The 12,695-nt window shown below is 42.6% G+C and overlaps 1 protein-coding gene across 3 annotated transcripts in view; it reads right to left on the bottom strand.

The window, feature by feature from the left end:
* The window catches only part of ABLIM1 (actin binding LIM protein 1), a 353,609-nt gene extending 343,478 nt beyond the window's left edge, over positions 1-10,131 (bottom strand). For all 3 annotated transcript variants that reach the window (XM_033181938.1, XM_033181921.1, XM_033181922.1), the window contains exon 1: positions 9,894-10,131. In XM_033181938.1, coding sequence (XP_033037829.1) covers positions 9,894-9,906 — 13 coding nt within the window. In that variant the 5' untranslated portion in view covers positions 9,907-10,131. The remainder of the gene's footprint in view (positions 1-9,893) is intronic.
* Positions 10,132-12,695: the final 2,564 nt, after the last annotated feature.

Genomic DNA, 12,695 nt, shown 5'->3' with positions numbered 1-12,695 from the left:
TAAAATAAGTAGTCACAAGGAACTGGTGAAAAAAACTCACCCATCCCTGATGCCCATGCTCATTACTCACCCCATGCTTAAGTGATTCAAAATAAAGATTCCTTTGTTTTACACAGAACAACACGAACGAAAAAATTCTTCCTGGAATCCATTAGAGATTGCCAACCCCAAACCTCTTTTCTACATTTTTTTTGACTTTTAAAAATTATGCCTCTGTCCCCTCCCTCCTTCCCCCAGACTCTGGGACTCCTCTCCTTCTGTTCATTCCTATTTGGAGCTGAAAGCCAGAAATAGCTGTTTACCTCATTGTCCTCATTTCCCTTCATTGTTACCATTCAGTTCTCTGCTGGCTTCCCTGTTGTGGATGTTTTTTAAATGAATTCCCAATAAGTTGAGAAAGAAAAGTATCAGTAAAGACCCTGGACACAGTCTAAAGTAAAAATATATTATGTGATATTTTCTTCAGGAAAAACTATTTAAAAATTGACCCTAACACAGTTTCTCCATTTATACATATATCATCTAATATTATTCTCAAAAGCAATAATGTTAAAGAGCTGGAGAAAGAACACACCACACGGAAGAAGGGACTAATTGTGTTTATTTAAAACACGAATAATAATAATTATGCATGTTCAGCTCTTCCTTCTACAAGCAAGCCTATAAAAATTATCTAACAAAGGACTAAAACAACATGATCTCCAATCATTCAGCAAATCATTTTTGCATGCTTGACCCACAACTCCTACTTTCATTTTTATTTTAATGCAGGGTTCAATAATACAAAGGCTTTTATAGGTTCATCTACTAAATAAGGATTTACCATCCAAAACCGATTTTTTAATGGGCAATTTCCTTATAGTGGTAAATGCAAATTAGATAATTTTCCCATTAAAATCATACAATATGCTAGAAAAGATAAATCTCTAGCACACTGGCATAAAATCAAGTAGGTTGTGAGTCCAAAGATAACCACAGGTAAACCGAACTAAACATTTTAAAGCTTATATGAAACTATATTAACCAGAAAAACTAGAGTCATTCCCATGACGATGAAGGTCCCAAAGGCACTAAGCATTTCCTTCCCATGATAGTTGTCTCTGATAATTTAACCCAACAGAATAAAATCATCATGTGAATTACCTCAAAAATAAAAAGCAAATATTCTAAAATTTTATTTTGATTTAACTTTATGCTAAATGTTGTTAGTCTCTGATAGCAATGATACCTCAGCATACCAACTTGCCATTTGGGAAAATAGTCCCAAAATGTGCTGGATTGAAGAGGAGGAAATAGGCAGCCCAAGATTTAAGTTTACATTTTGAGGTAGATAATCTACAAAGTAGCTAATACTAGGGGCAGATATTCAGCTATCAATCAAAAGTGGATCTTTTAAGGCCAAGGAATACAGTGACACCATAAGGCATGCCGGCTAGAAACACTACCAGTTAGAAAGTCCACAGTCTCAATTTGCCTAGGATAGCCCCAGTATACACCGATTGTCCCAACATCCCAGCAGGTTTAACATTTGTCCTAGATAGAAGTATCCCAGGTGGAATTACAACTTATATAGTTATGTAAATACATACTTAAATGTGAGCCATAAATGTCGATCAGCCCGTTTGTCCCAACCTCAATTAACCACAAATTCTAATGTCCTTTAATATGTTTCCACCCAAAAACCATGACAATCCTTACTGCAGAGGGCTCAATAACTATTTGTTAAATGACTTCATTAACTAGTATATTAGCATCCTCAGCTCAGGAATAGACAGGATTTTAAATTAATCTGGATGCTGCAGGAGAGAGGTTCAATAAATACTAGCTGATTGAATCTCGGTGAGAAAGGGTGACAGATTAAGAATTCAGCACTGTCTATTATATTGTTGTCTTGCTTGCTGTTAAGATATTTTCAGATATATGGTTGCCAGTTCTCTTTTGGGGATGAGGGAAGCAAGAAAGCGTATCTTTTCTTAATTGTCAAATCTCTTTTATATCTGACATAAATTATGGCTCCACTGCCTTCTATTCCATTCTCAATAAGAAGAAAATTTCTCCTTGACACACACACACACAGACTTAGTGCTTATAGCTCAAGAACTGGTCTAAGAATTGGTTTTACTACAAATTCAAGGATACATATATCAAATGTATAAGAATAGTTGCCTATGGTGAAAAGGTAATGAAATTAAATAATGGGGATAAAATAATCAATATATTAGACCACAGTAGGGCCTGATGGACTGACAATTATAGTAAACATTTCCTGAGAAGTGTGATTAACTCAAGCTTGTCTACACAAGTTCCCAAAAATGAAGAAAAAAACCAAAACATATTGCAGTTCACAGATAACAATGTGGGAACAATTCAACCTTCTGAAAATCTTTGCTGAAACATATGACACTCCCACATGTGAGATATTGATGTCCAAAATGATCTCTCACATGTAAAAAAAAAAATCTGTTTATTAAATCAGAACCATTTATTTTAAATGCAAAAAAGAACTTCCAGGAAGTGTAGTGTTTTGCTGTTTTGATATTAAATACTAACACTAATAATGGCTAAACTTGGCTTTCAAAGATAGTTTCTCCTTTCCTCGATTTAATAAACTTCTTGGGAGTCCTGCAACTCAAAGAAAGGAGAAACTGTAGTTGATACAGGCCAGAAAAATGGCCCCCAGATCATATCAAATAAGAACTCTTAGTGCACTAATCTTTACAACATCACCATGAAAGAAACTGATAAAGCTAGAGTGATGCTTGGGACAACAGACCCAGAGTGGTGGGCAGAATAAGAGAGAAGAAAGATGAAATGAAGGAGAAGTCTCCCATTTATCAACTAGCAAATACATTTTAAGCCCTGCTATAGGCGTCAAAGCTCAAGAAATTGGCCAAAAAAATAATAATAAGTGTGGTTGATTCCTGTTGTTCCTCCACCTACATTCTAACCTTGGCCCTAACCCCATGAATAAGCCATGTTTAGCAGAGGGCTTTGCTGCTACTCGAGGAAGCAGATGGCAGCCCCTATCACCTCTCTGCCCTAGCTTGATACTGCCCAGGCTCTCGGCTCAGTCTGCAACCAAATTCCTCATGCCAAAGTTAGGACATTTCAAACTTGTCATGCGCAACCATCTCTCTCATTCCTGCAATCTCAGCCATGGGAAGGACAGCCTCCTCTCCCTTCTCATCCCTTTCTGCCCTGTTTCTTCCCTCCTGCTGCACATCTCTCACCACTGACAAGCTTCCACTGTGCTCTGGAACTGCAAGCCCTTGTCAGTGAAAATCCCTACATCCTCAGCCTTTCCCCCAAGTGCCCTCTCCACCTCCCAACTCCACTGAGAGCTGGTTCTCCTCTCCCTGAAAAACATGTCATCTGGCAGCAACAGGCTTCCTAGGTTCAGTGCTCACCATGCTACTTCTTTTCATGCCCTTTTCCTTGGAAAGGCCTTCCCTCCATCCTATTCTTTTTTACCTGGCTAAGTCCAACTCATTCTCCAAGAAAACAACTCTACTTTCTTTAAGAAGCCTCACCTGATATGGCTGCCACGCCCACAGCTAACTCAATGCCACTCTTTGGTATTACCATAATTCTCTCTCTATCCCATATGCACTCTCTCTCTCTCTCTGCATTCAGGATATCCTTTTATAAATATGTGTGTATTTGTCTTCCCCATAAAACTGTGAGCTCCTTGAGGGTATACACTGGGCCCTATTAACTAATTGCCAGCATGTAACAAGTATTCAATAAATGTTCATCAGATAAATGAATAAAAATCTACGTCCCTGACTCCAATAAGTGAAATGAATGAGGAGGGATTAAGTGGACATTTTTCCCTTTATTGGATTTTTCTTTAAAACTAATAATGGCTAAACTTGGCTTTCAAAGATAGTTTCTCCTTTCCTCGATTTAATAAACTTCTTGGGAGTCCTGTAACTCAAAGACAGGAGAAACTGTAGTTGATACAGGCCAGAAAAATGGGCCCCAGATCACTATTTAATCTACTAAAGCTGTTCTTACTTACTACCAAACAACATAAAGATATAGCCAAAGAAAAGCCAACCACCTTCCCTCCTGGTCCTTACCTTTAAGGTAGCCACTGTTAAATGCTTGTTGTGTACTGTTCTATGATTTTTTCTCTGCTCATCGAACACACACATATGCACAGATAGGGGTTTTTCTCAATTTACAAAACTGGGATCATATATGACATAGATTTTATTCTAAAACACACTCTTTTCACTTAACAATGTATCATGGCCACCCCTCCAGACCAATGCATATGGGCCTCACTCACTCTTTCTAATAACTGTGTAATAGTCCACATGTATGCACCACAATCTAGTCACTCGTTCCCCCAGTGGATGAACAGTCAGGTTGCTTCCAGTTTTGTGGAAGTTTTGAAAACAAAGTTACAGGAGGCTGAGGCAGGAGAATGGCGTAAACCCGGGAGGCGGAGCTTGCAGTGAGCTGAGATCTGGCCACTGCACTCCAGCCTGGGCGACAGAGCGAGACTCCGTCTCAAAAAAAAAAAAAAGAAAACAAAGTTAACAAAACTGGCCTAAGATTTCGACAGCATACGTGACTTATTTCCCTGCCAGGGCAATGGAATCTATCCACACACTCCTGAGCCTTTTTCCTCATGACTCAAGCTTCTGAAAAGCCAGCAGTTTCATCGAGTGATTGCTTCCTTGTAAAGTGCTTGTTTACTGCATGTGTATTGCATGGTATATGCATTTACTATTTATTGAACTGGACCAAAAGCTAACCAGAGAGAAATTGTCTGGATGGGTATACGGGATGCACTATTTGCCATTAATTCTAAGGATTTGATAGGAAGGAAGAAAATAGGAGATTTTCGCTGGGCGCGGTGGCTCAAGCCTGTAATCCCAGCACTTTGGGAGGCCAAGACGGGCGGATCACGAGGTCAGGAGATCGAGACCATCCTGGCTAACACGGTGAAATCCCGTCTCTACTAAAAATACAAAAAACTAGCTGGGCGAGGTGGCGGGCGCCTGTAGTCCCAGCTACTCGGGAGGCTGAGGCAGGAGAATGGCGTAAACCGGGAGGCGGAGCTTGCAGTGAGCTGAGATCCGGCCACTGCATTCCAGCCTGGGCGACAGAGCGAGACTCCATCTCAAAAAAAAAAAAAAAAAAAGAAAATAGGAGATTTTCATTTTTAACTTTATATAATTCCAGCCTATTTGAATTTAAATATACTATATTAATTTATAATTTAATATTTTAATAGATAGGTAAGTTAATATAGTTTTGTTGTATTAATACATTGATAGTGAATTTTTTATTTTTTTTGAGACAGTTGTCCAGGCTGGAGTGCAGTGGCATGTTCTTGACTCACTGCAACATCTGCATCCCAGGTTCAAGAAATTCTCCTACCTCAGCCTCCAGGTAGCTGGGACTACAAGTGTGTGAAGCCATGCCTGCCTAAAGTTTGTACTTTTTTTTTTTTTTTTAGTAAAGATGGGGTTTCGCCATGTTGGCCACAGGGGTCTTGAACTCCTGACTTCAAGCTGCCTTGGTCTCCCAAAGTGCTGGGATTAGAGGCATGAGCCAATGCGCCCAATCTGAGAGTGGATTTTAATATATTACTTTTATAACTTAAAAATAGTTTTTTTGAAAGCTTGCAGGATGATCCAGACCCTGCATTAGAGAAAATAAGCTCTAATTCAATGGTTCCCAAGTCTGCCTGTACATAAGAATTAACTGGGGCTTATTAAAAATGCAGATGACCAGGCCTAACCTGAATATTCTGATTTAGTAGATCTGAAGCAGAGGCTTGGTATCAGTACCTTTGATAAATACTCCAGATGAATCTTGTGATCCTGCCATAATGGGACTCCACTGTAATCTAATGGTCCTTAGAATCACTTTTCACATATTTTGGGACTCTACCTTTAGTGTTTAGGAACCATTAAATCTGGAATGAGGCCTGGGAATCTATATTTTTAAAAGGCTGCCTAGACAATCCTCCCCAGGTGTGGAAACTCTATTCTATGTGTTATAATTTCCTCTAGCTGGTAATTCAAAAATCAAAATATAATGGATCCATTTTGGTCTCCAGTGGAAAAATACAACACCAAGTTACAAGTCTTTGATCAGAGTATCCTAAAATACCGCAAGTTGGGAATGTCTTAGCTTGCTCTATCATAAAATTAAAGAATGCTTTTGATTGTTAGTTTGAATAGTGAACTGAATTTTAATACTTTTCTCTTAAAATTTTTAAAAATAAAGTTGCTTTTCTTATGAGAGTCAATTGATTTGTTTGTTTCTTTGTTTGTTTGTGATAGAGTCTCAGTCTGTCACCCAAGCTGGAGTGCAAAGCGCAATCTCAGCGATTCTCATGCCTCAGCCACCACCATGCCCAGCTAATTTTTGTATTTTTAAGAGTGATGAGGTTTCACCATGTTGGCCAGGCTGCTGTTGAACTCCTGGCCTCAAGTGATCCATCCGCTTCAGCCCCCCAAAGTGCTGGGATTACAGGTGTGAGCCACCACACCCGGCCAACTGATTTCATTGTTTTATTTTCTTTTTTTAAAACCAACCAGGGACATTTAATTAAAAAAAATAAGCAAGTTATCCAGGAACTAATCTCCTAAGCAGAGTTGTCCCCAAGAGGATGAAGCCCTGCTGGCTGGCTCTGACATTCGATTCAGACTGAAAACACAGTAACTCCTCTGGCCCTTGCTGGGAAATGTCCTGCCCAGGCCATGGGCAGCAGTCTAGTGCAGCTGACCTTCCTCAAGGCCCCCAAACACATGATCCCACCAAAGGCTTGAACAGGGGAAACTCACAAGCAGGCAGAGAGCACACCTGAGACACAAGGACAAGTAAGTCAAGCAAATGGGACTGACTTCTGTACCCCCTTAAGGGGGGCTGTTTTCACCTTTTTTCTTTTCTTTTCTTTTCTTTTTTTTTGAGACGGAGTCTTGCTCTGTCTGGCACAATCTCGGCTCACTGTAACCTCCGCCTCAAGTTATTCTCCTGTCTCAGTCTCTTGAGTAACTGGGACTACAGGCATGTGCCACCATGCTCAGGTAATTTTTGTATTTTTAGTAGAGACGGGGTTTCACCATATTGGCCAGGCTGGTCTCAAACTCCTAACCTCGTGATCCACCCACCTCAGCCTCCCAAAGTGATAGGATTACAGGTGTGACACTGCGCCCAGTGTTTACAACTTAAAAAAAAAAGAAAATTCTAATCCTACCATAACCTACAAGCCTAGATATTAGAAATAAGCAGAGATCATTTTAAAAATCAAGAGCATTTATCTTTCCAAGGGTCTAAAGAACTTCCTATTGATAAATTAGGTACTTAAGTAGACACATTAAGTTTCTGGTCCTATAAGCTTATCTCCAGGAGTACAGACAAGAGCAGATAACTGAATTGGAACACCATAGTGAAGCCTACAGTTCTGAAGTCTTTTATAAAAATTAATGACAAAAATACACACTTTTCTAGACAAACTCAACTCAGTAACTACTAAGCACTCTACTAATCTTTTAGAATTTTTTTCAAATTCACATAAAAGTGCTGCATAAAAAGATACTTAAAATCCTCAGTCTTTAGTAATATCTAGGAAGTTCTGGTTCTCAACACTGAAAAAGGAAGAAAAAAACTAGGAGTATCAAATTAACAACATCTAGTATCAGTGGCCTTGTTTTCCACACTTTGTCAGTACCAAATGCCCACCAAGATGTTTCTAAATGTATTGGAAATTCCAAGTTACTTACCAAGGCTATTTCCTTTAAATGTCATGTCTAGGCCATTCTCTCTCTCTTCTTAGCAAATCAATGATTGCGATGTCTATTACAATATTTGAAGGACTAATAACAGAAGTAGTAAAATAAAGTGGATGTGATCAGAATCAGACAGACTTAGGCAGAAATCAGGATCTGCCATTTACCAAGTTTAGCTCAGGCAAACTTTATAATCTCTCAAAACCTCAATTCCTTCATCTGTAAAATGGCGAGGTAATAACAATATCTACTTGATTGAGTCATTGTGAGGATTAAATGATGTAATACATGTAAAGTACCTGACACATAATAAACATACAATAACTGATATTTATTATTACAGGTATTTTTCTCTCTACTAGATTAGTCAGACTTTAAACTGTTAAATGCAAGATTACCAACAATAAGACAACCGAGTGAAATGTCTACAGCTGACTCCAAAACATCCTGCTTGAAACTGGGTTGAAGAAGAAATGTTTGAGAACTCAGCCCCATTCCAGGGCTTAGGGCCCCTCGGAATCTCTGGGGTCATCTTCATTTTGCATTCTCAGATAAACCCCAGAGACCCTGGAATAGGAGGGGCCAGAGACGAAATGAAATTGGTGTGACGGCCTAACGAATTTGAGGCTTCCTAGGGCATACCAAGATTCCCCATAGTTACTTGGCCCCTACAGTGTGCAAGGTTCTGCACTAAGAGTTTTGGGTGCTTTAAAGCTGAATCAGAAATGGACTCTGACCTCAGAGAGATTTACAACTTATAAGAGATATTCTCCATATGTTCCTTGTGGTACTTTGGACAGCGGTCAGCACCCAAAGCCTCAGTCTTAGAACATAGTTCAGAGGTTGTTCTGATTCCATCCATATACACATCAAGTCCCTTATGGTGTTAGCTGTTCCATGCTCTTTTTTCTTTCTCTAATATACCTGAATAATTAGGCATGAATAGGCAGGTAGTATCTCAGAGCCCTATACCACCTCTGTATCCTGGTATCTACAATATAAATTCTGTCATTCCACCAAGCCCTTTCCACCCCATTTCTAGGTACAGATCCAACCAACCATATGGCCAGAGCAATCATCAACAAAGATCAGATTGCTTGAAAAGGAATTAAAACATTCTGGATAGAGATTACGTTAGTCTATATTATATGCCCCAGGATGAACTCTGAAAAGCAGCGCTTAATTATCCAACACATGTTATCAAATTCCTAAACTCCTTCCAAAAAGCAGGGTTAAAGCTTCGGAGTTAAAAAAACAAACAAACAAAAAACTCTGCAACTCCTCTTACAGGTTGCCTTCAAGGTATCAAAAGGGGTGGCACTTACTGCTTTGCAAATACACTTTCTAAAAATAATCAATATTTTCCTTAAATGCTTATGGCAAAGCAACCAATTCACTTCATTTTAATTGCTCGCAAGCTGCACAATGACTTGATCTCTTTAATATTTCACTCATACTAGCAGTCACTGAGCTATGACTAACCCGCTCTCCCCAGCATCGTCGCTGGCTCCAGATGGCAAGAAATACATTCCCTTTATTCTTGCCTGAAAAGCAATTCTGATTTTTTTTTTCTTCCACCCATTTCACCTGCAGTAATTGTTTTACTCCAGAAAGAAAATGGGTGGGGAGTGGAAGGGTAGATTCATGCAGAGGGGAGCACAGGTGGGGAATTTACTTTTTTTTTTTTTTTTAATGAGGCGTAAGCACTGCAGCTTTAAATCGTGCTGCATCAAGCCCTGGATTTCTTCCATAGCCGAGCTGCAAAATGGTAACTAGAAAGGAGGAAAAAATACCTCTTCCTCCCTCCTGGCCAGCCCTTCCACAGATCCCGGCAGGGCAGCCAGCGCGAGCCCATCCCCCACGCCTCCCAGACCAGAGGCGCGGCGGGCACAGGTGAGCCGGGCGCCGACCTTGGCCCTTGGGCTTGCCCACATCCGGGGATCAAGGTCAAGGGCGAGGGCTTCCTTCCCCTGCCCCCTGCCCCCGGCCCCCGGCCCCCTGCAGCCCCGAGCCCGGGGATCCGCTGCCAAAGTTTCAGGCCGGGCTGGGGCCGGCGCGGCTGTCGCAGCCCCCTCCGCCCTCCCGCACCTGTTCGGCCCGCCGGGGTCCGTGGACGGTGCCCACCTGGTCCCCACTCACCTCTGGCTGACATGGTGCAGGCAGCGGGAGCCGCAGCTGGAAGGCGTTGGACAGCCCCGCAGGACGCGGGGAGGAAGGCAGCCCCGGAGCGCCCGCCCGGCCCCGGCGCCCTCCGGCTCGCGGTGCGGGGACGCCGCCCGCAGGACACCTGGCCGCCCGCTCCGCGCAGCAAGGCCGACGGGCGGGGACGCAGCGGCCGCGGAGACCCGCCGGGCGCGGCAACGCTGACACCCGCGGCCGCGCTGGGCGGGGCGCGCCTCCCCCGCCCCGAGCCGCCGGGGCCCACCCGGGTCCAGCAGCCGCCCTGCCGCGGCGCCGGGCGGGGCTCTGTCCCCGAGGAACGAGGGTCTGCGTCCTCCCCTCTCCCCGGCCGGCTTCTTAATAAGAGGAAAAATAACGTGGGTGCTCCGAATGGCTCTCCAGCTCTCTGCTTTGGTCCCAGAGAGAGAAAGCAAGAAAGGGCCGTTCGTTCCTTCCCCTAAGTGATGCCCTTGACAGGACAGCGAAGACCACGGTCGTCTGAGGGGGCTCAGCCAGCCACCGACCCACCAGCCCCTCCGAGTCGGCCGGGCTCTCGGAAAGCCTGTGGGAGGGGTGGGATGGGGCGGGACTTTTCCTCCAGCGACCCTCGAGTCAGCGCTGGGCGTCAGGGTCTCCCCATCCAGCCAGCACCGGGTCTTGAGCCAACAGACACTCAAGGGAGGTCTGTGCATACACTTGATTTTACTGCATCAACTCTGAAGAGTTGGGGCTGGGCCGGGCTGGTGACCTCTCTGAACAAATCCACTTTTTCTATGTGTCAGGATAAAAAGGAAAAAATACAAGAAAAACCTCTTAGTGTCCTGGAGGTTTATCAACTAGGGCTTGATGCTAATAAGCAACATAATAAAAAGCCACCAGATCCAGAAATTCTAACTAAAAAGGTGGGATTCCACTCTCACGCCCTGTCCCCTCTTCCTCTGTGCACTCTCAAAACAGATGTTCGGTGCCTGGGTGTGGTGGCTCACTCATGTAATCCCAGCACTTTGGGAGGCTGAGGCGGACGGATCACTTGAGGTCAGGAGTTCGAAACCAGCCTGGCCAACAAGGTGAAACACTGTCTCTACTCAAAAAAAGCAAATTAGCAGAGCTTGGTGACCGGCGCTTGTAATCCCAGCTACTCGGGAGGTTGAGGTACGAGAATCGCTTGAGGTGACAGAACAAGACTCCATCTCAAGGAAGGAAGGAAGGAGGGAGGGAGGGAGGGGAAGGAAGGAAGGAAGGAAGGAAGGAAGGAAAAGAAAGAGATGTTCTAGTTATTTTCTACGTTGGCACTGCCTAAATCCATCCTGATGTGGTGGGAATTGTATAATAGTTCTGACAATTCAGAAATATTAAAAAATAGGTGAACGTAATTCTTTCAGAAAAAATAATTGATGGATAATTGAGCATTGTTGAAAAAAACCCAACCAAATGATCATGTGGGAAAGGAAATACTAGAAAAAAGATTTGTAATGGGAATAGAAATTCTCAGATTCAAATGCCAACTACAAAAATCAACTCATTATTTATCCATCTTGACAACATCCCTTTCACTGTCTTTTAGGCAGAAAACTTGCCAGTGAATCACAATTCAGTTGCTTTAGTCTCAAAACAACTCTCCTCTCCCACTATCCTCATTCCGTGCTTAACCTTTCTTAGCTAAAGCATGATCACAGGAAAGCCTGGTTGCCCTGCCTACATCCAGCCTCCAGCCTCCAGCCTCCACCACCTCCCTACCACCCACCCCCCAGGTTTATTTTACCTATTACCTTGAGAATAATTTTTCTATTTATAACATGACATAGTTCATGTTCTACTATGAGGTTATACTCCAAAACCTCTAGTGGGTCCTCACTGATCTCCAGATACAGACTCAACATTTCAAAGTGTCTTCATCCAAGTAATTAATTCATCCAGCAAAATTTTATTGAACACATACTATGTACCAGTCTCTGGGGCAGATACTAGAGTTACAATGGTGAACAAGACATGATCTATGCCCGCATAAATCTTGAAGTTCACTGAAATTTTAAGGTCTTTCATAATCTATGCTCTCCTACCTCGCCAATGCCATCTTTAGCTACTCCTTACTCAAACATTTTACTGTAGACAGACTACTTTTCCCTCTGTTTCTCAACAAGATATGTTTCCTGCCTCCCTGCCTTTACTCATTCTCATTTTTCTTCCCCAATGCCCTCCTCCCCACCCAAATTAACTCTTATAACATCTTATGAAAGGTTCTCCTTCTACCTTGACCCACACTGATTTCATTCAATCAACTTCTGTGGCATGTACTTTCAGAATCACCTGTTTTTACTTAATACACTGCTTTGTGTTGCTCTTTAATGGTTTTGTTTTAAGTCTTTTCTATCTCCCCAAATCTCCTTGAAATCAGGGACTTGGGCAGTCTTGTTGAATTTGTTCTGGAAGTATACAGAGCATATGTTATGTCAGATGTCATACTAGTAAGATAGAGAGGTCCCAGAATTGTGTGCCTTTTTAATATTTATTTATTTGTTTGCTTGAGACAGAGTCTTGCTCTATCACCCAGGTTGGAGTGCAGTGATGCCATCTCGACTCACTGCAACCTTCACCTCCTGTGCTCAAGCAACTCTTATGTCTCAGCCTCCCAAGTAGCTGGGATCACAGGCACGTGCCACCACCTGGCTAATTTTTGTATTTTTAGTAGAGACGGGGTTTCACCATGTTGGCCAGGCTGGTCTCAAACCCCTGGCCTCAGGCAAACTGCCCACCTCGGCTTCCCACAGTGCTGGGATTACA

Source organism: Trachypithecus francoisi, unplaced genomic scaffold (genome assembly GCF_009764315.1).
Source record: "Trachypithecus francoisi isolate TF-2019V2 unplaced genomic scaffold, Tfra_2.0 Contig01579, whole genome shotgun sequence".
NCBI lineage: Eukaryota > Metazoa > Chordata > Mammalia > Primates > Cercopithecidae > Trachypithecus > Trachypithecus francoisi.
This window is presented reverse-complemented; position numbering and strand designations above follow the sequence as displayed.